The 27936-nt window shown below is 48.2% G+C and overlaps 1 protein-coding gene across 1 annotated transcript; it reads right to left on the reverse strand.

Moving 5' to 3' along the window:
• Positions 1 to 69: 69 nt before the first annotated feature.
• On the reverse strand, positions 70 to 26547 carry slc35f1 (solute carrier family 35 member F1). The gene is made up of 8 exons (XM_067241854.1): positions 26085 to 26547; positions 15382 to 15557; positions 11638 to 11765; positions 10059 to 10218; positions 9437 to 9593; positions 8385 to 8437; positions 5424 to 5578; positions 70 to 1529 (listed from the first exon to the last, which is right to left on the reverse strand). Exons 1-8 carry the CDS (start codon positions 26192 to 26194, stop codon positions 1305 to 1307), a joined length of 1164 nt encoding a protein of 387 aa, XP_067097955.1. The 5' UTR covers positions 26195 to 26547; the 3' UTR covers positions 70 to 1304.
• Between the last annotated feature and the right edge of the window lie 1389 nt (positions 26548 to 27936).

Genomic DNA, 27936 nt, shown 5'->3' on the forward strand with positions numbered 1-27936 from the left:
ATAGCAGTAGGCTATCGTAGGCAAATTAGCCACTTGGTTTTAGAAATGTGAGTCTCAGCTTTCCGACAAAGATACTTTATTTTAGGCAACATATTTGACAACAAAATCTCCAATACACTGAAATCAAGTAGGCTACTGAAATACAAAATTCATTAGATAATACTTTAAATGGAAATCTGTTCCAAATCATGGCATTAATAATGTGCTTTGGAAATAGAATCCAGGCATGGAATTAAAAAGCAATTAACTGCGAACAGACTGTACAGATTACAGCCCAACATAAGAACGAGCAATAAAACAGAACACCACACCTCTAGAACAAGTGCATCATCATAATCAATAATCAACGTTTTTACAATTATGCTCTCCTGTTCAGAGGGCACAGCTATCCAGGAACCTCCTCCATCTTGTGTTATTGGGTTTGAGTGTTCAACAAATGTGGCTGGATCCACCTAGGCTTGACTAATCTACAGAGCATACAGTGTTATGTAAGCCTACTACCCATTTAAGATGACAGGTGATTTGTAAATCAAACAGGCCACCCAGACACCTTGAGCAGCTATTTTGTTTCAGATTTTCCTCCCCAGAACCTCTTATATATTTATCTGTACCTGGTTGGTGGGACTTGTAGTTTTAAGGACAAAACTAGACTGGGTCGCTAAAGTCTTTCCTCGCCTCCTTTCTCCTCCTGTCCTCCTCAGAAGAGATAGGCGACAGAACCTCCATGTAGCTACATGACTTGAGGAGGAAGGGAAGACAGGAAGGACGACTGAGACGGCAGGATCAGAGAATGCCGCGGCGGAGAAACCGTATCTGTCTGTCACCGCCGCAGCGTGGGAGCACAGCGAGGCACAGAGTTGTGCCGTCGTCTGTGCACCGCTCTGCTCGGGCCCTGGAGCCTTACCTGATGAATGGACCAACTCGGGGGGTGTAGCAGGGAAGGGGTAGAACGTTCATAAAAAGACAAATCTCAGACAGCTCGAACCACAGCCGAAGCTGGGAGAAAACATGACCTTAAATTCAATAAAGTGTGGTACTTGTATAAAAAAAACAGTCACCATATAGAATTTAGACAGGTATTCAGCACAATCTAACCATGTAACTGTACAGCAGAAGGACAGGAGGTGATCTATACACGAACACATCTTCAGAATCATGATGATTAAAAGTCACTGCTAACTATTCACCATCCAGGATCACAGTGAACTCTTCTGGCTCTCTACGGCTTTCTCCCCAATCTCACTCAGCCAATGATGCTCTCTGTACAGGGTCGTGGGCAGGGATGTCGGGTGATTGACAGGGTTTCAGGCCACCCTGATGCGAGGCTCCTCCTCCACCTCCTGGCCCAGGCTGGTATAGGTCACCGAGGGTTCCAGGGGCCCGAGTGTGGGCGTGTCCGTGAAGGGGTGTCCTGCGTTGCGGAACTGTTTGTAGACGCGAGGGTCCTGGGCCACGTAGGTGGAGGAGGAAGAGTAGAGGACCAGACCCAGAACTATGATGAAGAACGACAGCAGGTACAGCCCAGAGAACTGAGGAGACAAACACACACGCCCAATTTAACCTGTGTACACAGGTAAATAGTTCACATGTAAACAGTATATACAGTATATGGTGGTAGTGACACACCAGTGGACTACAGATACACAGACATCGATTGTAAGCTGGACAGAAAGCGCTTGGTTTATAGAGCAAGAGCGAGCATTCAGTCTAATCTACCAAAACACGCAAACAATGAATACATAACAACATTCACTATGGAGACTGAGTATTGCAGACTCAATCTTACCAAGCCCGATAAAGTACACACTTATAGAAGAGAACTCTGAGGGGAGCCTGTTCTAGCTCATTCCGGAGCAGTGAACTGTTGTAGACGGTGTGTCTGCATACTAAGAGTCTGCCTGCAGGGCAGCTCAAGGCCACAGCTTTCCCTGACATCTCCCGCACAACAAAGCGGCTTCAAAACACCAACATGAAATATGGATGGAGGCAGCGCAGCGAGACCGAGGTAGCGTAGGGAGATGAAGGCAGAGGCGAGGCAGGTGGACTTGGCTCGGGCAGAGGGATTGAGGGGGATTGAGGCAGAGAGGAGGGACCGAGGCAGGAGGGACCGAGGCAGAGAAAGTAAGGGAGCACACTGGTAGCTGCATCTTCGTGTAATAAAACATGGTTGAAAACAGGAGCATAACGATATTCTCCAAGCCGTTCTGGAGAGAGGGGGAGATGAAGAGAGAAGCTGCATGCCTCTTTCCAACACACTGACACCTTCCTGAGAGGAGGGCTGTGATGACAGAACAAGAAGTGCCTTCCTCACCTTTCCTGTCTATTTTCGGCATCCCGTCTGATAACTAGCTCGCTGGCGTCATCACTTAGCGCACAGCGGGACTCCATCATGTGACAGTCACGAATAGAATCTCCAGAGAGGGGTGGGTGTGGTCCAATGTAAGGAAGCACATGAAATATTGTCCTACCATCCTCTTTGATTACACCATCCTCACAACTGATGTCCCTCTACCATTCTTCTATCATGTTTTAATCATGCTCTTATTATACTCCTACTATACTACAGTAAATGGAATGTAACTTCATTCCTGTTGCCAACCATGTCCTATCATTCTATCAAATCTCTACTATCCAATTATCATACTCAAATGTTACTCATAACACAATTCAACCATATACCTATAGTATTGTAACCCTACCCCAACTTTGATCGCTACATTACTGTCTGCTGTATAGACATGAAGTACATAAGTAGTCATTTTGAAGTAATTTAGGCATCCAGTCAGCTAGCCAGCCAGCCCCACTACAAACCTTGCTGTGAACCGAAAAGGATAAAGAATGAAGGCACACTCTGATATACAGTACTCCTCCATTAACTCTGCACTGATCCAGCCAGGCAGCGGGAAAGCTACCACGGGAATCAAAAAGCCCATATCCTCCCAAACAGGTCACAGAACAGTCTAGAAACGAGAATTAAGTGGCCAAATTGGATCATACAATTACTTCCTGATTGTCCTCTGATTGGTGTAGTTGAGAGAGGGTGGCAGTAATCAAGCCAATCATGAGCCCAGCAGGAAGGTGAGGCCAGGGCAGTGAGAGCGTGGTCTGGACTGAGAGGCAGACTGGGGGAGTGGGGCAGTGGGTCCTGGTGGTTTCACCCTGACTACCTTCCCTCACAGTTGAGTGGCTGCCTCTGACTGATTTACTTTAGGCATTTAGCAGACGCTCTTATCCAGAGCGACTTACAGTAAGTACAGGGACACCGAGGCAAGTAGGGTGAAGTTCCTTGCCCAAGGACACAACGTCAGTTGGCATGACCGGGAATCGAACTGGCAACCTTCGGATTACTAGCCCGATTCCCTCACCGCTCCGCCACCTGACTGATAGTACATCATTACTGCTGTGTGACGCAAATGCACTTTACCAAAATGGTCGGTGTTAGAACTGGTGAGACTGGCTTTGTCTCCTATCCATGTGCTGTAGTGTGGAGAGGAAATAATGCTTTCTGAAATAATACTTTCTAGTGTGTATTTTGAGTTTTCCTTTAATGAAACACTGTACCAACACAGGCCCTGTGGGAGTTCTGATTCTGTGTTCGGCTCTAATCTGTTCTCAGTTCTGCACACTCCCCAGGGCTTGATGTGTGTAAATGTGAGTGTGTGTGAGTACATGTGTGTTATGTGTATGCGGGGATGAGTGTGTGTGGGTGGGTGTGTGTGTGGGTGTGTTTGCAGTTTAACGCCCAGGGTGAGAGATGTGAGACCTTCTTAACTATGCTGGGAGGCTGGCTCCTCTGGGACCTGAACTTGCCTCTGAACAGACAAGAAGCCAACCACCCAGGGCCTTACTGTATTAGCATGCACACCCCCACACCCCCACACACACACACACACACACACACACACGTCATTACCATTGTTGTACGTTTGTGTATGTGCAGCTATGGGGGGGGGGGGGGGGGGGGGGATTGTTAGGGAGGCTCCTTTCTTTTAAGTATGATGGGGTGTCTGACCCAGCCGTACACACTAACAACACAACCCCACATACACACATACAAACTATTATAAAAGCATATACAACCAAATATGGCATAACCTGGAGAAGCCTTCAGACTTGTGTTCTGTTGTCGGGAGTGAAAATATTCGGACAGTTTCGGGAGAAAGCTGTCTGGTCTAGATGCCAAACTACCTTGGGTGCTTCTTTTACTCTGAGAACAGAGCAGGCTGGACCAAACCAGAGCAAGCACAACATCGCTGAAGTCTGTTTCTGTTGATTGGCTTTCAAACAAGCCTGGTTTCTGTGAAAACCCACAACCATTTCATGCAATTTTCTGTCTCTTATCTTCTCCCCCTATCCTCTCTTGTTTGTCTCACCAATGAAATGCTTGTGAGAGCGAGAGATAACAAAAAATGTGAGCGGACTAAAGACAAGAAGCATTGTTAATAGGCCTTCCTGCCTCACAGTACAGACAACTCGCTTCCCCCGCCAGGAGACTGAGTGTGATTGGCTGAATTGATTGTGGTACGGAGCAAGGTGTTGATTAGGACTGCAATAATGCAACAGCCCAAGGAGACAGAGAGAGAGAGATACATAGGGAATGAGAGAGACAGAGAATGACAGAGAGAGAGAGAGAGAGAGAGAGGGGGGGGGGGGGGAGACTAGAGCAAGAGCTGAGAGAAAAGAGAGAGAGATTTTAAATACAGAAAGGAAGCCTTGTGGAGGCATGAATAAGGAATAGTGAGGAAGGAGAGATGAGGATCTCAACTCCTCAGCAGAGCCTGGAACCCCCCTTAGTCCCCTCAGCCACACACACAAACACACACACACACACACACACACCCTTAGTCCCCTCAGCCACACACACACCCACACACACACTATTCATTCTGACATTCAGCACCACAGTTGTCTGCAAATATACACCCTTCTCAGGGTTAGTGAACATCCTTTTAGATCTGTATGAAAGCATGTGTGTGTGTGTGTGTGTGTGTGCATGCACAGGAGAGTGTGGAAACGAAATCAATCAATCGTCCAGTGAAATGAGAAAGAGAAAAAAGCCTGAGAGCTGCAGGCGGAATTTGAGAACCTGAGGTAATGGATTGTACCAACCAGGTGTGTTAGATATAATGTATATGCCACGTATGGTACATATTATTTATATACCAAGTGTGTTAGATATCATTTAAAACCCAGGTGTGTTAGATATCATCTTTATACCAGGTGTGTTATATATAATGTATATACCAGGTGGGGTACATATCATTAATATACCAAGTGTGTTAGATATTCTGTATTAAGCATGTGTGTTCGAAATGGCAGGAAGGCACTGAGAGTTAAGTCCCTCCAGACAGAGGAGAGAACAAATACAACCTGTGCATGTGTGTGTGTGTGTGTGTGTGAGTGAGTGTGTGTGTGGGTCTCACCTTGTAGTGGAAGAGGAAGAGGCCACAGAAGAGGCTATAGAGGTCGGTGGTGAGCAGAGACAGGTTGACAGCGGTGGCACTGGTCCTCCTCAGGACCACCGGCATGAAGCTGTACAGCCCAAACATGCAGGCACTGAACCCGATGTACAGCAGACCTGAGAAGACACACACGTGATTCATGTTCTTCCTTTGAATCCATTAGTCATGATTCCTTTAAAAGGAATTCAAATATTCGCAGAGATTTCATAAATGTCACAGACACTTATGTCACAGGTACAGATAGAATACTCTCCCTCCACATTGCCGAGATGCCTGTGACAGCTGAAAGAGAGACATATTTATCGAGCTGCCTGGCTCTACTCTTGAGCAAGCGAGCAATCTGTAGGCCCCTCTCTGCCAGCTTGTGTATACGTCTCAGGATGCCAAATCAGCACTAACAGCCTGCACCTGTAATGTACAAGATAAAAAAACGGCGGTTTTGCCGCTGAAGTCTTGCTCCGTCATTTGGATGGACTACTTCAAGGACACACATCTCTCGTTGAACTCGGTCCACAGATTAATAATGTCAGGTACATTTGGATGCTCAGTAAACACATCATGAGCATTCCGAACAAACCACTTTGCCATTACACTGGAGTGTTTGGTCAAGGTCTAACCCAAAAGGTCAACAACGCGATACTGCCCAGCTGTATAAGACGTTGTAGTCCAAACAATTCCTAATGTGTGCTGTCGATTCAAGCTGCAGCACAGCTTCGGCAGAGTACACGGTGATAAATGGCTTCCTGTGTACCAGGTGGAAAGGTTACACTTAGCTGGCAAAACCAAACCAAAAACCAAAAAAGTCTGGATCTTGCAGTGAAAACAAGAATGGCCTCACCCACAACAGAATTTAGTTAGGAATCGGACACTCCGCGAAATGTCTCTGTTGTCTTCAGGCTGGTCTAGTGTTGCATGGGCTCATTCTGCTTCACTGAGGAGGAGAAGTCCACATACAGAGGAGAGGTCTTCAACATGGGAAGGATTCTTCTCCATGATGTGTGTTTTACAGTTCTTCCCATTTGTGGTGTATGTTCCTTTGGGACTGCTGTTTATTTTTGATGTTTATTTTTTTTATTGGACCGGTTGGACCAACTTTTACTGTCCACATCTCAGCGAAACGAACAATAAAACAGGTGTGATGACAGTGACTGTGTGTCGACACACACTAAGCTCAGGACATCATTTTCTTGATACGCCAATAAGGGGGACCAGGAGTCCCACACACACCTGCTGTCTGGTGTCTCTGACTGTCACTCTTTTGGTCTGCTCTCACTCTCTCTCACTCACTCACTCACTCTCTCTCACTCTCTCTCACTCTCTCTCACTCTCTCTCACTCTCTCACTCTCTCTCACTCTCTCTCACTCTCTCTCACTCTCTCTCTCTCTCTCACTCACTCTCTCACTCTCTCTCTCTCTCACACACACAAACACAAACACACAATTGTTGGCTCTTCGCCGGTCTGCTCTCAGTTGTGTCATTTAAGAGTCATATGACCGTGACAGTATTACCCCACACACACACGCACACACACACACACACACACACAGACAGAGATAACACTGATTAGTTTCTGAAGGAAAGACGAAAACATCACTTATCTCCTGGTGAGACTCTGTGAATTCTGCAAAGGGCTAACTCTTCCTCCCTTCCTCCTTCCCTCGCTCATGCCACTGAAAGCTATCTGGTTCCACTTCAATTTATTGTCGTTATTGTCATGGCGTTTCACAATGTTTGTCCACAGAGAGGATATAGAGCATCGATGCCTCTATCAGCAGACCGAGAGAGCTCACTGGTGTGTGTGTGTGAGAGAGAAAGAGAGATAGAAAGATAGAGAGAGAGAGAGAGAGAGAAAGAGAGAGAGAGAGAGAGAGAGAGAGAGAGAGAGAGAGAGAGAGAGAGAGGCAGACACAAGAACTCTCTGGATTCATCCCTCGCGTTATTAAATGTACTGCTATTACACTAAGTTGTCTAGTCATTCCAAAGAGCCAGCTGTCAGAGAGGAGATGACTGTCTGCAGCGCTCCTCTCTCTGGGGGGAAGTGACTGGAGGCTGGGGTCTCCAATTTAGCTGGAAAAGTAACTGATCAAATCGTAGCAAAGTGCTGACTATGCCCTGAATTATTACAAGTTCGGAAGTGTCTAGAAAACCAGTGTATATTTACACCTGAGAGGTGCTGGCGATTGGCAGTTTTGTCCGCTTATCATCCCGCATATGTATTTCTATTAGATGTCTTTTCCTCCTCCTTCCTGAGCCTTCCAGTTTAGTTCTGAACTCCTGACTGGACCACGCCCACTGTGGGGTGACCGAACGGCCATGATGGTCTGAGAGACTGATGAGGACGGTTACCATGGCAACTGCCTAGCCCCTAGGGAGTGTGCGTGTGCCATCTCCGGCACCCCGAGACCATGTGAACACTATCTGCCCTCAGCTAGAACGCCTTTCACTCATTCACACACACACACACATACACACAAACACAAACGCATGCACACACACACACAGTGCTCTCATGTAACTAAACAGAAGGCCTCATGATTTATTCAAATGACTTATTTACTATATCTGGCAACAGTATGCACACGCACACACACACACACACACACAGCAGAGAAGTATGTGGCTGTCACCTGTGGGGAGTTATCATGGGATGGTAACTATAGTGATTCCACTCAAATATAAACATTTCGGCATGGATCTCAGCCTCATGAATATTCAGAGGCTAATTAGGATGGGGAGCTATATAACAACAAGATAATGACTAGCTCTCGGAGTGTCTAGGAGAGGTTTATCTTCAAACTCAGCGGTGAGACACATGCCTTCAGATGTTCCTGTCGTCAATAAAGGCCACTGCTTTCAACAGATGACCATACCGTCGGAGTAGAAACGACAACCCTGTTAGGAGTCAGCCAATCAACACTCACCTATCTGCCAATCCCAGGGAACCCTCAACAGCTCCTTGTGTTCCATGATGGCCCTGCAACATGACACACACACACATAGGGTCAGACACAGGTGAGACAGACAACACAGGGGAGTTTTGTCTGACAGCTGAGCCATCCGTAGCTCAGAACGCCGAGACAAGTCCATCCAATCAGAGCGCGGGACAGCTGATCCTGGGTATGTTTGCTGGGAGCGCTGTTGGCAGAGTCCTTGTTTGTTCCAGAGGAGATGTGAGCGATAGCTACAGTACATGGCTGTGCTGCTCTCTCATCTGTGTCTCTATCCTCCTCCCTCTCCTCCCTCTCCTCCCTCTCCTCCCTCTCCTCCCTCTCCTCCCACCCTCTCCTCCCTCTCCTCCCTCTCCTCCTCCCCTACCTCCATTGTCTACTCACTCTCTATCATCCCCCACATTCTCCTGCCAACTCCTCCTTCTCTCCTCCTCCCTCAATCACTCAATCCACCCCTCCTTTATCTAATCTACCTTATCTCTTCCCTCCAACACCCCCCCCCCCACACACACACACACCCCATCTCGTTCTGGAGGACAGTCAACACAGCATCCTGTGACATCACTACACATCTTTTCTATGAGCATCTGTGCCGCTCGGCAGTGCCGGTGTGTTGCCACGGTTACCGCCTCATCAGTGGTCCTGTGTCTAAAAGAACATCGGTGTTCAGAAACAGAGGGAGACAGAAACGGAGGGAGAAAGGGATGGATGAGGAGAGAGGGGGACGGAAAGGGAGAGAGGGGGGCGAGATGGAGAAGGAGAGAGGGAGAGAGCAGTAGCGAGGGAGCACTGATAAAGTAGAGGGGAAATGGAGATGGGGGGATGAGGAGAGGGCCGATGAGGGAGAGGCAGGGAGACTGAAATGGAGAGAGACGGATGTGGAGGGAGAGAGGGAAACTGAGGGTTTTCCCGCTAGAGGTATGGCGAGGGAGAAAAATGGACGTTGGGGAGAGTCACACACGCACATCCTCACACACTTTCACACACACACACACACACACACTGGCACACTTTCACACACTCACAGCTGAATGCCGCTGAAGAAGGACCCGAACAGCCCCATCATGCCCAGGAACTCCACCCTGCTGAGGTTCTTGACGATGAACTCCTCACACACGTTGGAAATGCCGTAGAGGGTGGCCCCTCCCAAGACAAGCAGGTCCCCCATCAGCTTCTGCTCTCCTGGAGGGAGGCGGGGGGGGGGGGGTACAAACCAAACCAATTACACGCAGTACATCAATTACTCTGTCGTCTCTGAAAGTAAATGAGGTGAGTTTGATTCATGTCACCGTGCGTGACCTTATTTACAATGACTGTTGGAGCCATGGCTCCAGCAGGGGAAGGTCGTGATAACAAACACACGTGACCATCCTCTAGACACACCGCTGAGACAGCGATGCCACAGAACAAACTATCTATTCCATGGTACAACACAGGTCATGTAGTAATGGCTCTCCCAGCACTCCACAGAGACCCTCTGTGCCTTCACCGAAAGCAGGAGTAACCAGGAGGGGGAGGTGTGTGTGTGGCGGGTGGGGTGCTATGTTACATGTCATTTAAAGTAGTAAAAAAAAATCCATATGGAATGTTTTATTTATATCTGAACAGAAAATCAATGTGTGTGTGTGTGTGTGTGTTCGTACTCACCCAGGCCCTGCTGGCGTCCCACCAGTACGTCGGCCCCCACCATGCAGCCCATGCCCAGCAGACACACCCCCACGCCCACGAAGTGGACCGCCTTGTACCTGACCAGCAGGAAGAACCAGGACAGCAGCAGCACCACAGGGATGACGAAACAGTCCAGCAGCTGCACACACACACAAGCATAGAGTACACACACACACAAGCATACAGTACACACACACACACACACACACACAAGCATACAGTACACCCACACACACACATAGAGTACACACACACAAGCATACAGTACACACACATACACATAGAGTACACACACACAAGCATACAGTACACACACACACACACATAGAGTACACACACACAAGCATACAGTACACACACACACACACACACACATAGAGTACACACACAATCATACAGTACACACACACACACACATACATCACACACACACACACACATTACATAAACACACACACACAGCACATAGACACACACACAAACCCAGTACACACACACACAGACGCACACATACTCAAACACATACAGACATTCACACAGACACACAGTAGAGAATCATTAAACAGCCGAGAGAGGACGACTCTGGCAGGAAACTGACAATGTTTTCGAATGAATTCATAGCGACCAACAACGTGACCTGGGTGCTGATATCTCCTGTCAGCAGATAAACCCGGCAGATACACTGCCAACACACTGGAGATAGAGAGGACATCAGCTCATTCGCTTTTGAAGGGGCCCTCGCGTTCTGTAGAAAACCCAATCTTCCATGAACCTCAACACGAACCTAACCTCCATCAGTGAGTAAACAAGCTGCAGTTCGAAGTTAATTGATAACATCTATTACTTCAGCATAGATGAGGCTCTACAAAACATGTGACTACATACGTCTGTCTGCAAATCCTCTGTTTCACAGCTAGGAGTCTTTTCTTGTCGCACCTTCACACTATCCACACTGATCCCTATCTAAACAGACACCTCCCAAATCCCTCAGGTCTGCACTAATGTAGTGCAGTATAGTGGAGTGGTGTAGGTCCCAGGCAAGTATTTGGGACCGGGCTGTTAGTCAACCATGAGCCAACTGATCTTTGGTATGGAATGGGGCCGGTGAGCCTAACCATCCAGAACCCACCAATCATCCGCCACTAATGGGCAACGTTTATAGCAGAGCCATAAATGGATGTTCCTGCCATGAATATTAATGAGGCATTGTTTGACCTCATTAGGAGTTGACATCAAAACTTTTGTGGGCGAGAGAGACAGGGAAAGGGAGGGAGAGGACAGGGAGAGCATGACAAAGAGAGAGAGAGAGAGAGTGAGAGAGAGAGAGAGAGAGAGAGAGGGGGTGGGTGGGGGACAGAAAAGAGAAACAGAGAAAGACAACAGAAGAAGAGGGGGCAATCAAAGAAAATAGAGGCGTGTCTATAATTAGAGGAGACAAGGGAGGTTTTAACACCGAATAACCAAACACATCCGCCCGACGTCCAATGAGAGAGCAGATCCAAACCACCATCTGCTCTTGTTAACACAGGACCACTGGACCCAGCGCTCCCAGACTGACCTGTACACTGGTCAGAGTGGTGTACTGGTAGGCCTTGATGACCAGGTAGTTGGCCTCAATGTCGACCAGTCCCAGTAACATGTACTTCCACCACCTCCTCTTCAGAATGGCCAGCAGGTTCTCCTCACCTGGAACACACACACGAGACGCAGTCAAGCACCCACGAATGCCCCCACACATCCACATCCACACACACACACACTCACACAAAAGGACATGAGAGTGGGTGGCTGTAACAGACATTGTAAGTACCCTCTAATCTTCTGTGCACAACACGAAACTGAAAACAGAAAACAAAATAATGCCACAAGAACAGGAACAACAACAAATTGTGTTCATGGGGGTTAGGAGACCAGATAGGCCATTACCATGGCAACATGAATAGACAGACAATGGCCTCCAAAACAACAAAATGTGGGAGCATTGACGGACTCCCAAAGGATTATGGGAAGAAGGCACAAGAGTCAGTCTTCAGAGAACCGTGAGTTTGTTTTGGTTGTTTGTGCCTCCAGAGAAGATGCCCTGGAGCCTAACCCGGGTCCCTTCACTAGGGCGGGAAGAGACTGTGCTGCACCAAGGTGCTCCAGGCAGGCAGAGGTGCGCTTGATATAAACCACATGGAGTGAATCCAAGCTGTGGGAGCAGATCTTCTCCCCTGGGTGGGGTTCGTTTTCTGCTCCAGTAGAGGCTGGCCATCTCAGGCAGAGAGTCTCAGCCAGCAGCCCAGCTAACAGTGAGGGGACAGCTAGGGACAGAGCTGGCCAGCCAGCTGAAGCCCCAGATCCACCTAACTGGCCTCTGAAAACCTGCCAAGCTCACTGGCTGACTCTGGATGTGTGTGTGTGTAACAGTAAGCCAATCACCAGTGAAAGCTGCTGGCCAAATATTCTGATGACGTTGGCAGGACATGCGCTACACTCACTCACACACACTCTCCCTTTCTCTCTTTCTCTTTCTTACACACACACACAAACACACACACACAGGGGAATGATGGACTATAGCTGCTTTACTGGTACTGTTATAGAAGCCAACCCCCCCCCCCCCTCCTTCCCTCTCTTTCACTCTGCCACTAATTGGGATGCTTCTAAATCCATTCCAATTTCCAGACCCTGCCTCTTACTCTGCCAAGCATGTAAGGGAGCACTTTCTCTCTCTCTCTCTTTCTTTTCATTTCTCCCTCTCTCACTCTCTCCCTTACAGACAAAGCCAGTCAGTTAGAGACCGGTTCATAATTTGGACAACAACGTTGACTTTACCTGCCTGCCTGCCTGCCTGTCTGTCTGTCTGTCTGTCTGCTTTCCTGTCCGTCTCTTCGGGGTGAGTGGAGGTGTCATGGCTGATCTATGGTTATGCACACGTCCATGTGGACCTGTGTAAATACATACTCAATCATAGTTGAACAGAGACAGGTAGGCATGGAGGGGGTCCCGGCAAACACACACAGTCACACGCACAAACACGTACACGCTTAAATACACACGCACACACACATTTCTCTCAGCCCCTCCAACCATAGAACAGACAGGCTTTATTACATTATTGATTATCTGCCTGCGGGGACAGGGGGCTGAAGGATACTGGAGGAGAATATTCAGGAACTGTCCCTCGAGACAACCCCCTCTCCTCTTACCTCTCGTCTTATTCCCTCTCCTGTAACACACCCACACACGGTCAACAACCACCTACACACACACACTCATGCACACACGCACACACGGTCAACAACCACCTACACACACGCACACATAAAAACACCTCATCAGGTCTTGCCAACTGTCCTAGTGATTTAAGCCATTATAGAACGTCACTTACTGTCTCAACTTGGCAAACCCAGCCTTCCTTGGCAAACCCAGCCACCCAGCCACCCAGCCACCCAGCCACCCAGCCAGGGAGGCTGGGTGGCTGACTGGCTGTTTGGCTAGGTGGCTAACTGGCTGACTGAATGGTTGGTTAGTTGGTTTACTGGCTGGTTGGCTAGGTGGCTGACTGAATGGTTGGTTGACAGGTTGGCTGGGTGGTTAGGTGGCTGACTGGCTTGGTGGCTGGCTTGACAGAGGATAAGAATGCTGCCATGTTCACGTCTCCCTGTGTGAATCCCACAACAATGGTTGGCTTCTGTCATTCCATATGCTTGGCAAGAAGGAGAGAAGGAGAGAGAGAGAGAGAAAGAGAGAGAGAGAGAGAGAGAGAGAGAGAGAGAGAAAGAAAGAAAGAAAGAAAGAAAGAAAGAAAGAAAGAAAGAAAGAAAGAAAGAAAGAAAGAGAGAGCAGAGTGCCTACCCTCACTTGGTTTAGATCCACACAGCAGCAGATGGGAAACACACTGGGAGACAGGAGGGTGCTGTAAATATGCCGCTTTGTCTAGTGTGTGTGTGTGTGTGTGTGTGTACCAGTGTACACACCCTTAAAACCAACACCATCGTGAAGAATACATAACATACACACATTTGTGTGTCTGTAGGAGAAAGATGGAGGAGAGATGAGGGAAGGACAGGGAAGAGGAGAGAAGAAAGGGAGTGATGGAAATCGAAAGTGGGAGGAGAAGGGAGAAGGATGGATCCCTCGGAGGAGTGCCAACCCCTCTCTCCTCTTTTTCTGACCCCAATTCAGCAGGGCAGTCGTCTAAATCCAATAAGGGGGAGGTCGGGACGTCCTGTTGAGTACCCTCCAGGGGTGTAATATGTGTGTGTGTGTGTGTGTGGGGGGGGTACCGGATTGTAAAGAGCTGAAATGAGAGCTTAGTTCCAACACCAACCTCTAGCCCCTTAGCCTGTACAGCTACTACCTGTTCCAACACTAACTATAGACTCTTAACTTGCATAGCTTAGCCTGCTGTTATTGCACAGCAATAAGAAGCAAAGTTATTATTGAAACGTGAAAATGGATATTGTGAAGCATAATCAGCATTTTAACGTTTTTCTCACCCTGTTCAGTCACTAACTAGTCCTTTGTTTTAAATTTGGAACAGATCGGCTGCAATTTTGTCCAGAGCCAGGTACACAAAAGCATAAACGCACTACATACAATTCTCAAGGACCATTTTAGGCTTGTGAAACCTAAATCCTGAACTAGAGGTTAGAATGATCCCAAAGCATCCTACAGAAAATACAGTTAAAGACCATTTATCTCTAGTCTCTTCCCCCCCGTCTCTCTCTCTCTCCCTCCCTCCCTCCCTCCCTCCCTCCCTCCCTCCCTCCCTCCCTCCCTCCCTCCCTCCCTCCCTCCCTCCCTCCCTCCCTCCCTCCCTCCCTCCCTCCCTCCCTCCCTCCCTCCCTCCCTCCCTCCCTCCCTCCCTCCCTCCCTCCCTCCCTCTCTCCCTCCCTCCCTCCCTCTCTCCCTTTTTCCCCATTTGGAACCTTCCCTCAGACACAAGGCTGTCGACAAAACTAGTTTGCGTTGCCAAGGTGACAATCAGGTGAGTGGACAGCTATCTCCGGCCGCATAAATCTGTCATGAGAACAAAAAATGAGCGTAGCTCCTTAGAAGTCACCTCTGCATCATAGTCGGTGAGTCAGGAGCCAACTCTGCTTTAGCTCCAACTCCAGAGTCTTAGAACTATATATATCGGTCCATTCGCTCCTTCCAATGAGTCTATTTGTATTTGTTTGGATGGTGAATCAGCTCCAAGTGGTGAGCAATAACAAACAGTATGAATAACAACAGCAGCCTACACACACATACTGTCTTCCTTTGAGCGTGTGTGTCTGTGTGTGTGTGTGTGTGTGTGTGTGTGTGCTCTTACCTTGCCTGACAGCCAGTGTGGTGGTGTAGACGAGGAAGAGGAGGATGTAGCAGAGAAAGCTCTGGAACACGGGTGTGTTGGCATGGTAATCCTGAGCCAGGTACTTGCTGCTCAGACCTATGCCACATATGAGGAGAGAGAGCACCTGACCCAGCGCCAGGGTCACCACCAGCTCCCTGGGGGGATGGGGGGGGGAAAGGGGGAGGGTAAAGGGGAGGGGAGGGGGGGGAGAGAGGAGAAGAGGGAAGAGAGGGATAGAGATGGGGAGGAGGGAGAAGGGAGAAGAGAGGATGAGAAGGGGAGAGATCAATAAGGAAGGAGAGAGAGGGGAAGAGAGAGAGGGCAGTACAGTGAGTACATATGTTGAGGCTTCAAGGAGAAGCCACGTCAACACAGGTCTGTTTCTTTGTGTGTGTGTGTGTGTCATGGAACAGTGTGCGACAGGACGAACAGCCACAGTCCTCTCCTATCTTCTCCCCTTCTCTCCACCCCCCCCCCCCCCCCCTCCTATCAATGCCTCAGTAATGACTTTCTCCATCTCATCAGTCTCCACGACAACACTGTAGTGATGAGAAATTCTCAGATAACAAGTAACTGATGGGAAAGCAGTTAAACACACACACACACAGACACACACACGTCCTGTGGCTGCAGTAGATTGTTTGTGTCTTGACATGTTTAATTACAGGTGGCTTCAGCTTGGCTGGATGGAGCTTTGGGTAAAGCCTATAATCCCTCTCCCCACATCAAAACAGTAAAAACATACGGGAAAACTCTCCTCCCATACATAATTAATGACTGTCTCATTGGTCCAGCTTCAATATCACATTGTCTTTTTAGTCCTCTGCTACAGTGGAGCTGTAATATGTGAGTCCAATCCTAACCCTGGATCTGGACTAGACCTGGACTAGACATGGATCTGGACTAGATCTGGACTTGACCTAGACCAGGCTTGGATCTGAACCTAGACATGGACTAGCCCTAGACTTGTCCTGTATCCGGTGCTTTATCAACTCTCTTTAATTAACTTCAGTTAATTAGGCTTCATTTACTCCCAGGAGAAACAACAGAAGTGATGGATGGAATGTGGTTCGTTGGTAGTCCATGGGGAAGGCAAAGGGGACACTACACAAAGACATGAACACATTCTACAACGCTCTGTCCCACTGTGATCCCAATGGCCTTCTGCATGCATCACAATACAGTCGCTCTGTGTGTTCTGGAAACTGCAATAGCAGCTCATTATTCTACTGTTAGTTTCACTTAAATGAGCAGTTACACACACACACACAAACACTATTCGAAACCCCACACACGTCCAGGTACTCTGACGAGCTCCCCTGTGGAGTAGAACAAATAACAACACCAGGATAATAAAGAATGATTAGCCCAGTCTTTCTATCCACTGCAGCGCCTACAGAGCAAGTACACTTTAGCAGGTAGTCCCTGAGGGAAATCGAGCCAACATCTCTGTTGAGGAAAAAAAACTAACACCATGCATAAACCAAACTCAACCTACACGACTAGCCATATTAAATAATGCAGTATTAATGTGATAGGCGGTGGCAGTCGCAACATGTATACATGTTGGCTGAGGTCAGATAGACCCGTACTTCCTATGTACTATCGAAACATAGTGTTCATGGTTGCACCAAGAGGCATGAATTAGCATTTAGATGAAAACCAATTTACTGCCTCTCAGCCAATTACAGGGCAGATTGAATCTGTGAATATGTATGTTTCTCTTTTTTTCTTCAACCAGGACTTATGGCTTCAGGTTATACTAACTGAAGACCTCTACTGATCAAACTCAAAATCTGAGGAGAGACTTTCCTTTCCTCATAAATATATTTAGCTCTTTCCTCCCTCTCTCTATCTCTCTCTCTCTCTTTTACTTCGCTCCATCTAACATCCCCCCCCCCCTTCCCCTCTCTTTGCATTCCACTCTGACTAGAAGCCTGTAGCCCTCAGGTATATACCATCCTGTTGAATTAACCTTGACAAAATAAACCCCTTCTCAGCCTTTTAGCATCTCAGCCTCCCACCCTGCCTCATATCTGCTCTCTTAGCCTCTCAGCCCCTCAGCCTCTCTCAGACTCCCAGCCTATTTCTCACTCAGCTCCCACCTTCCCCTCCCTCTCAGCATCCAACCACTGGGCCAGTTCCCCTCCTCGCCTGCCGGCCTTATACTCTCCCAGCCTCTCAGCCTCCCTTTCTCCCAGCCTCCCTCTTTCACAGCCTCTCAGCATCCCTCTCTCTCAGCCTCTCTGACTCCCAGCCTCCCTCTTTCTCAGCCTCTCAGCCTCCCTTTCCCCCAGCCTCCCTCTTTCCCAGCCTCTCAGCATCCCTCTCTCTCAGCCTCTCTGACTCCCAGCCTCCCTCTTTCTCAGCCTCTCAGCCTCCCTCTCTCTCAGCCTCCCTCTTTCCCAGCCTCTCAGCCTCCCTCTCTCTCAGCCTTTCAGCCTCCCCCTCTCCCGGCCTCCCTTACTCTCAGTCTTCCACTCAAGAATAAAGACAGTGATAATCGAGTAAGGATAAGGATGAGAGAGGTCTTCTCATCTCAAGGACAAAGGGAAAGGATGAGGGCCGTAGAGCCTGGGATGGAGGGCTGGCGGGATAGAGAGATGGATAGAGGTAGACAGCTCTAATTAGCCCGAATGTGAGCGTGAGGGATAGAGGAAACGACAAAGGCCTAGAGAGGACACACTTCATCTGGAGAGTTAAAGTCTCCCATCCTCCATTCCTCCCTCCCTCTCTCCCTTCCTTCCTCTCTCCCTTCCTCTCTCTCTTCCTCTATTCCTGTCCCTGTTTCCATCTCTCCTACCCTCTTTTCCCTCTCAGAGACCAAACCCCATTCGACGCACAAATTGACAAATGACACATCACTTCCAGATGAGACAAGCCTATTCGTTTATTCCACCTTAACACAGAGCAGACCAGACCAGTAATCTATTCCACTTCAATACAGATCTGACCAGTCTGGCACAGTCTGGACACATAACTACTCTTCTGACCTCCAGGAGTACATACACATCAGGGCTGATCTCACTGCTGAGAGAGTGGAAGAGAGACGGAGAGAAGGAGAGGGAGAGAGAGAAGGAAAGAGAGAGAGAGAGACAGAGAGAGAGACAGAGACAGAGAGAGAGAGCGACAACAGTCCTTCCTTCCCTTCAGGCACCCAGGCTTGCTGCACAGAATACAAAGAGCCTCCTCAGCACTGGAGAGAGGGGGGGGGGGGGCAGAGAGAAACATAGAGGGGGGGGGGGGGGGGGGGCAGAGAGAAAGAGAGGAAAAAAAGGAGGGAGAGAGAGAGCGAGCGAGTGGCAAAAAGAGGAAAAGAGAGGAACAGTGTGGGTGGTATGAAGGATGGAAGGCAGAAACACAGCTCATGATGGGGCCTGACAGCCACCAGCCATTTGAGAGAGGGACAAGGATGGAAGGATGGAGAGATGGAGGGATGGGGGGAGACTGGGATGGAGGGATGGAGGGATAGAGGGATGGACAGACAGACACATCAGTATACTCTGTATCGGATATGCTTGTGACGTGACTAATAAAGGAAAAAAGCAGAAGCTGTTAGCCAATCAATTTCACTTCTCATGGCTATTAGTTCAATCATCTGTTCTAATCTCCCATGGGGACTGCATGTATAATCGCACACACGCACGCACGCACACACACACACACACACACACACACACACACACACACACACACACACACACACAAACACACACACACACACACACACACACACACACACATACCATAGACAGGGATAGTTGCCATAGATAGTTGCCACTATTATAATCACAATCAGAGTTTGTTAATGTCCCTCCCTGCCTGTGCTCCCACACATCGACCAATGATATGATCTCGATCTCCCCTGTTCATGAATAATTCATGTCCCCCCCAGTGTAATAAATGCCAGTCAGGCAACAGACCTCCTGATGTGGGAGGAGTCGCATTGTAGTGACACAAGTGTCAGACAGTTACACAGTTACTCAGTTACAGTTCCATCTAGTTTACATAGGTAGGTGGAAATCTACTGGTCAATGATATGGTGTTTAGCATCTAAGAGAACCCCAGGGTTTACTTGTCAGAGATTTAATGTGATAAGAAAGCCTAGGATCTCTCTCTCTATCCCTGGCAGTGTATTTCGTGCTCCATCACAGAGAGACAAACACCATCTTTGCCTGAGAGGCAGGAGGCTGACGCTCTGACACCCTCGCGCACGCCATGCTCCTCTCCCTTCCGCCTCCCCCCTTCTCGTACACCCCCTCTCTTCCTCCCCCTACCCTGCTCTCCTCCCCTCTCCTCCTCTTTCCTCCTCCCCTGCTCTTTTACCTCCCCTCCCCTCCTCCTCCTCTGCTCTCCTCCCTCCCCTCGCCTCCCATTTTCTCTCAATGTGTTTCTCTTCTCCTGTTATGCTCTCCTCTCCCCACACATTTGTGTGTGTGTGACTTGAGAAGGAGAGAAAGAGCGTGTGTGACGGCCCGAGTGTACTGATTGACCCCCCTGGGTCGCTTAGCTCCCATCCAGAAGCTTCAAACACAAAAGGCAACCAAGAACAAAAGACGCCAAAGCTAAAGCCAAGATTGAGGGGGAATCAATAGGCCTTGATAGCACAATGTAGGGATTCAAACTGCATTACCAACATTCCAACAATACACAAGCACACACCTTACATCCATCACTCTACACTAGGGGTGTAACAATATATTGTGGAACAATATATCGCAATACAAAATGTGTACAATATGTATCGTAGAGTTATGGCAATATTTTTACAATATGACATCCTTTGATCCTATTGGTTGAGCTACCAGCGCGCGACCTACTCTGCACCTGCGTCATGCGTGCATTCATTGCATTCACAGAAAATCACTTGATCTGAGTTGACTAAATTGTATGTACAACAAAGAAAATAATTGAAAATGTTTAATGTTTTGGAAATGAATCTGTTAATTGAATTTCAGTTTCATTTAAAATGTTGTTCAAAATATTGTGATACGTATTGTATCGTACACCCAGTATCGTGATACGTATTGTATCATGAGCTGAGTGTATCGTTACACCCCTACTCTACACTACAATTGCCTATAGTAATGATGGAAGACGATCTCTCTATCTCTGATACTATATTTTCTATATGCTCTGATACTATATACTTATACTTTCTTTTCTCAAGATGATAACAAAGCAACACAAGTATTCCATGCAAATAGTCGCTGTCCAAGCTGGAGGAAGATTAATGACTCACAATCAAAGATATGCAGACATGGAGATCCAGGGTTAGAAGTCCAACAAAAACAGCATTTATTATGCATTAGCGTTCAGCAAAAATATTCTCTGTGGCTTTTCACGGAACAACATATATAGATCCCGAATACTGCCATTATTATGCAATAGTTTGTGGTTGTTTGTCTGGTTTGTGTCTGCTACCCCGTCTTACTAGGATTCTAACAGGTGCCACCAGCACCTCTTATTCCCTGTAATTACACAGGCACCTCCTGTGGGAGGCGGACATTAACATTCAGACATAAACTTCCACAAACTATAGCATACCATAATTATTGCTTTTCTCTTTATACACTTTCATTTTTTTCTCAGACTTATTAATCAATGCAAAGTTAATAGTGTCTCCAACAGATACTAGACAGACAGACAGACAGACAGTCCAGACCCAGTCTTAAACCCAGCCCCAGCGTACCCAGTCCCAGACCAGGTTCTAAACCCAGTCCCAGACCAGGTTCTAAACCCAGTCCCAGACCAGGTTCTAAACCCAGCCACAGCCCTCCAGGCCCTGAGGCTGTCTAAGTCCCCCTCTGTTCGTCTGCACCCCTCTAGCCCCCACCCCCAAATCTTCTGGACAGAGCTGGAGTGTTACAGAGTGATGTCATGCAGCACACACAGAACCCCTCTGTGTCGTTCACTTCCTCTTCCTGCATTCATGACCCCTGAGAGACTACTGTGCAGCGCACACACACACACTTTCACTTACACTCTCACATGCCTATTGACTAGGTCGACATGAACAAGTTCCTTATTGAGACAGAAAGACAGTAGATAATGCTGTTCTCTCTTTTCTTCCTCAACTCGCCATTCTCTCTGTTCTTCTGTAGTTTTCCTTAGAATTTCTCCTTTTGTATCCTCCTTGTTCATCCTCCCACATTCATCTGTGAGTGTGTATCTGGGTCTGTGTCTATGTTATACAGTTATATCTAACATTTCCACAGGTCCTCTGTAGCTGGTGTGTAAGTATGGTGTGTGGTGTGTAGGGAGTCAGGTGGCTGAGCGGTTAGGGAATTGGGCTCGTAATCAGAAGGTTGCTGGTTCGATTCCAGGCCGTGCAAAATGACGTTGTGTCCTTGGGCAAGGCTTCACCCTACTTGCCTCGGGGGAATGTCCCTGTACTTACTGTAAGTCGCTCTGGAGAAGAGCGTCTGCTAAATGACTAAATATAAATGTAAATGTGTGTGTGCATGCACGTGTGTCTACTACTATGGTGGTTCCATAGAGAGAGGAAGGAATGAAGTCTCTGCAGGGATGCCCTACTTCCCTAACCCTAGCCTCATTAGCAGGTTAGCATGGCTCTGGAGAACAGAAGGCCAGCAGCAGGCTAACAGTTGGCCCATGAGCAGAGAATTACCATACAATTTAAAGCTAGTGCTCTAGCGCCACGTTAGCTAATTAGCTACATCTAACCACTACAGGGAGTCCCTCGTCTGCTCCCCTCGCCCCCACACCTCCCTCTCCAGAGGCGGACTGAGAACTGGACTGAGCCTGCTACACTCTGGGGTCCTTGGGGAGGCCTGGGTGTACGTAGCTGTCTGAGGAATTGCCTGTTTGCCCTGCCCCTGCATGCCAGGCCAGATGTCCTTCCTCAACCACGTTTCTGGTCTGTCTTTTCGACTCGCTGACTGTCATGGAAACGATATTGGGGGAGGAAGGGGAGGATGAAAGGGAGAACAGGAGACAAGGAGGTCGGGGAGTTGGAGAAGGCAGAGGGGGGAAAGGAGGAGGAGAGATGGAAAGCACGAGAGACAGAGGAGATGAGAAAGGAGAAGAAAAGAGGAAAAAAAGGATGAGCAGGCACATAAAAACGTGCTAGACTCCTGTTTTCTGAGAGTCAAATCCCAGCATGCATTGCCAGACAGTGGTGGATCAGGGAGACCTTTCAATTAACCCCTAAGCATTGCTAACTCCTTCTCTACACCTCCCCCATCTTTTCTTCTCCTCTCACCACCTCTTTTCTCTTCCTTCTCCAGCTATCTCTTCTCGGACTCTCTTCCATCCCACACACACTCTCTCTCTCTCTCTCTCTCTCTCTCTCTCTCTCTCTCTCCTCCTTACTACGTCACTCTTTTTTTCTCTGCTAATTCTCTCCTTCTCCCTCCCCCGTTCCTCATTCTTTCGCCCTCTTTCTTTCTCCCTCTCTCTTTCTCCCTCTCTCCTTCTACCTATTTCCTTCTCCTTCTCTCTTAGTCAGGTTATGAGGAGCTTCCAGCATAGAGTACACTGGGGAGCACTGTCACTTTAGAATACCAGGTAGGGCAGTCAACTCAAAAACCCATTTAATTTCATTCCTCTCTCTCACACACACACCTTCCTATCCTCCCTGCCCTACTCTCTCTCTCTCTCTCTCTCTCTCTCTCTGTCTGGCTCTCTCTCTCACACACACAGGCTCCTTCTCTTCCTGCCCTTTCTGTCAACCTCCTTCCAATCCTTCTCTGTCACTCTCTCACTCAGTCTCTCGTTCAACCTCCCTCTCTCTAACCCCCTTCCCCCTCCCCCTCTGTCTCTAACCTGCCGGTAGCATGCTGTGGTGTGTCAGATGTAGAAAGCAACACGAGGAAAACGACCGGTGCCTCATTCATCCAATAAAGACACTACCTCTACAGCAGCAGCAGAGTCAGCTATCTGCCATCGACCAATGAAACTTTAAAACCACTCACATCCAGCCTCTACATTCCGAAAAGGTTTTTTAATGACAGTTTGCAAAACGGGGCTCTGTTTTATAGCTCAAATACAGAATATGTCAGTTATAGTGTGTGAATGACTGCTGAATTTCCAGAGCCTGGCCAATTCATAAAGAAACTTGTCTACCCTGTATACCGACTAACTGGGTTTAGCTCTGTTCCAGTCCATAGAGACATTCTATACATCCATTATCTCTGGTCCAGTCTATAGAATTACACTCTGGTAATCTCTGGTCCAGTCTACAGAATTACACTCTGGTAATCTCTGGTCCAGTCTATAGACACTTTGGTATTTTCAGGTCAATAAAACTACTCTGGGAATCTCTGGTCCAGAACTACACTCAACATTCAGAGTATATTTTAGTGGTTCAGAATCCTTTTACCCAGAGGCCTCAGCTGCAGAGTGCACAGTCATGCTGGCACAGGAAGAAGGAACAACGCTGCGCTGTGAGACAGGAAGTCAGTGCTGGCTGAAGTTTGAATGGCCCAAAGAGGTTGGAAGGGCCTGATGCCCTACAACAATCCTCCACCAGCCCTCCCTTGGTCAGACACCCCCCCCCCCCCCCCCCAACCCCCACATGCCAGCTAGTCGAGGTTGCCAAGCATCCGCCTGGGATCCCCCACTGGAACTGTTCAGTCACACTCTGGGCCTTGTCCTCTTCCACAGTCTGATCCCTCTCTCTCCTATTCTCCCTCCCTCCCGTCCTCCCGTCCCCTCATCCTCCTCCTCTCGTTTCGTCTTCTACCTCTTCTCGTTTTTCTCTGGTGTCCTCACCCGTCACTTCCTTGTAAACGTTCGTCCTCTCTCAACTCATCTCTTTGGATGTTTTCCGTTTTCACTCCTCTTTTTTCATCTCAACATTCCTATTCTCGAGCCTCAACCATGACTCAAACATGTGTATCCGGAAATGTTATAGACCACATATAAGACAATATTTGATGACAAGGTGGTTGAAATAATGGGTCTTATTCAGATATAGACAATGCTGTCTTTGGGAGCTGTGTACCCAAGGGTCAAATACAAAGAAAACACAGCGAAACATGCTGAAGCAGACGGACTGTTTCTGTGACAGATGGACTGTACCTCACACATTGTTCAGAAAAACCTCCTCAGATCTGCAAAGCTGTGAAGTCAGCACAATGTGGCAACACTAATATCAATATTTATATGGGCAGGTTCCTCAAGTGTTATTCTCCCTCCCTTTTCCCTTTCTCACTCTCTTACTCTCTCTCTCTCCATCTGCCAGTTAAAGCTTTTGGTAAATATGAGCTGAGTACATATCTTACTGTGCATAGCTTTTGGGAACACACTGTCAATCATGGACAACTTCCTTGTGAACCACTGACTACTGCACATTCATTTGTTAACTTAAAAGTTGTGTTTTAGCTCATTTGCATGGACATCACACTTTTATTGGGGGTTTTTCATACATATTTGATATTCCTATGTATAGTGCGTTGACATGAAATATGAATAGATTCAAGCATCTTTACACTCAAAAATGATTGTTGCGAACCAACAGTTAGTAAACAGTTTCTTCCCTTTCTTTACTCTCCTCTCCTCTTTTCCCCTCTCCTCTCCTCTTTTCCCCACTCCTCTCCTCTCCACTCCTTCCTTCTATTCGCTCCTCTCCCTCTGTCTTCTCCTCTCCGTGACAACAATACCCCCTCAGCATCACCATGGGCAACTTGATCTGACTCCACCTCCAGAGACATTGTTCCTGGAGGGAGAGAGAAGTAGCCAGGATGAAAGGAGCGGCAGATGGCAGGGAGAAGCAGGAGCAGGGGAGAGGACATAGCGCTAGATGGAGCGATAGGGAGAAAGAGTCCCAACATTAGCGCCACCAGCTGTCAACCAGAAGTGGAGCCTTTCTTCTCTCAGCTGGACCGCAACTGCTCCACATACACACCCGCACGAATACACACACACACACACACTCGAACACACATTTCACCGGAGCCCAAATGCAACACAAACCACCGCTTGAATCGTCCAGATGCACACAGAGAGCATACACACACACACACACACACGATAATTGTGGGACACTCGCAGCAGCACTTTCTGTGGCAAGAATTACTTCACAGTAAATCTGTCTTTTCACGGCAAATCCCGACTGGTCTTCAGGGGCCTGAGAGTGAATGGGTCGCGGTGAAAGACCCCCGGAGGCGCAGGAATGCGACCTCAGACGGACGAGGACACACAGCTTGAGACAAAGGGGCGGGAGGGGCATTGTCGGCTAAAGCAGACCCTGCACTGACATGACATGATGCTGGCCAAGTCAACACAACGCGTTAACCGAATATGACCCCTCATAAGACTCCTTATTCGTGTGCAGTTAAAGTTAACGTATAGCGAACCTAACCAAGACACCACTGTTTCGGTAGATGATTATGACGTTTTTGATAAACGTGCACTGACTTCTAAACTTGGACCGAGAGAGAGAGAGAGAGAGAGAGAGAGAGAGAGAGAGAGAGAGAGAGAGAGAGAGAGAGAGAGAGAGAGAGAGAGAGAGAGACAGAGAGAGAGAGAGAGAGAGAGAGAGAGAGAGAGAGAGAGAGAGAGAGAGAGATAGAGAGAGAGAGAGAGAGAGAGAGAGAGAGAGAGAGAGAGAGGAGGTTTGCAGTCAGGTTAGGTGTCTCTAATGGACCGTCCTTTGTGCTCCCGTTCATGAATATGTATTGACAGCAATCTCATATTTTTACTACACTATCTCTTACCTGTTCAGTACTTTTCTAATCCTCTGAAGCAGACTCGGCGATGCCGTGACGGTGTCGGGTGGGATTGTCTCAATCGTTGTGACAACATGATTTTGCTGAGCGGGTATCATCTCTGAGCCAGAAATAAAAATCTAACGATCAAAAGCCAGAACCGGGGCGCATTCTGTTCAGTGCGAGGCGGAGGACGGAGACTACTGTGCTCCACGAGGGCGGCGGGGTCTGATTCTCCGAGAGCGCGATGGATAGACAATCTCAGCATTCCATGGCTCGCGCAGGTGCAGGTGATTGGCAGTATCCCAAAAAGAACCGGTGGGACTCGGAAGCTTGCCTGCGTTCAGCTCTCGGGGGAATCAGACACAGAACACCTGCTTCTGACACGCTAGCAGCGGCTCATCAGTGCGCATCTCCTGGATGCCTGCTTTGGTCTGCCGCGGACGAGCTGAGGGCTCCGGTTTTACTGCTGGTGAAGTAATGTACAGGTCCGCTAGGGGGTGCCTTCAAATCAGTCTGTCTAGTCGGACATCGGACGATGGGTCGTTAATGCTCCACGAGGAATTTTGTCTTGTTGTTCCAAAAGATAAAATTGGCTATTAATGCTGGGTACCTAATGCCAACACTAGATTAAAGCCACAAATTAAAGTATGTCTGTCCTGGATGCCAAGGTGAACCAGCTGGCATCTGGCCCAGCATCAAGGTTTAGGGCGTCCAGAGTATTTTTGTCACACAAACACATCGAATAGGGACACCCACACACACACATACCTACAGTTACAGAGACACAGCAGTATAGGATTAGAGACACATCCAGGATAAGACCTACATCTGTTTTCTTAGAGTAATGGCTGCAGAGTAGTGTGTGTTGCTTTGAGGGTACACAAACCAACACACACACACACACACACAGGGTTTCCTCAACAAAGGTAGAGGGGTCAGTGAGGCACCTGTTTGACCTGCTGACCTGCATACCCCTGACAACAACCACTTAGTAGGATGCAGAAGGGCCAAACTGAACACCTGTAGGATTTTAGACACCGACAAACAATAGCAGCCCCCCCTCCCACACACACACACACACACACACATTACCAGGTATCTTATTGTGCTTTCTTGTCCTCTTAAAGGTTCACAGTTGTATCTCTCCTTTCTTCCTGTTTCCAGAGAGATGTAATTAGCCAATCAGGAGGAGGTTGACAAGGTGCCGGCAAACATTTTCATGCACCAACACTCCGGCGCCCTTACCTCTCTGGGTTGTCATGGCAACACAGGAGCAAGAGGCAGGGGGGAACCCGACAGGAACAGGAGCTAGCAAGAAGACACACGCATGCACGCACACACCACACACACTTGGAGGTGATAATGAGGTTACGCCCTCAGACCTGTGTTCACGGGTCACGTTAACACGAGGTATGTATGTGGGAACTGTCATGGAAAGGGATGCAGTGGAACTGGTATGTTCTTTACATGCATGTTCTGCGTGAGGCTCTGAATACCATCCAATGAATAGGAAAAAATACCATCTTCAATGTAGGGAAACAATGACAGTTGCACACCTGTCTCTTTGTGTGTGTGTGTGTGTGTATGAATTGTTTTTTCATCTTCATAGAGAGAGAAAAAGACAAGGAAAGAGAGGGGGAGAGAGAGCGGGAGAGAGAGGGGGGAGACAGTCAGAGAGAGAGAGCTGGAGAGAGAGGGGGGAGACAGTCAGAGAGAGAGAGAGCTGGAGAGAGAGGAGGGAAACAGGCAGAGAGAGCGGGAGAAAGGGGGGGAGACAGGCATCGAGAGAGAGAGCTGGGGAGAGAGGGGGGAAACAGGCAGAGAGAGAGAGAGCTGGAGAGCGGGGAGACAGTCAGAG

This window comes from Osmerus mordax, chromosome 8, assembly GCF_038355195.1.
Source record: "Osmerus mordax isolate fOsmMor3 chromosome 8, fOsmMor3.pri, whole genome shotgun sequence".
In the NCBI taxonomy this organism is placed as follows: domain Eukaryota; kingdom Metazoa; phylum Chordata; class Actinopteri; order Osmeriformes; family Osmeridae; genus Osmerus; species Osmerus mordax.

Excerpts from the sequence above, each read along its gene's own strand:
- slc35f1 (XM_067241854.1), bottom strand. The coding sequence starts at position 26,194 with ATGATACCCGCTCAGCAAAATCATGTTGTCACAACGATTGAGACAATC. Across the intron at positions 5,579-8,384 it reads TCCCTGGGATTGGCAGATAG|GTCTGCTGTACATCGGGTTC; the intron begins GTGAGTGTTGAT and ends GTGTCTTCTCAG. Across the intron at positions 1,530-5,423 it reads TCTTCCTCTTCCACTACAAG|TTCTCTGGGCTGTACCTGCT; the intron begins GTGAGACCCACA and ends TTGTCTCCTCAG.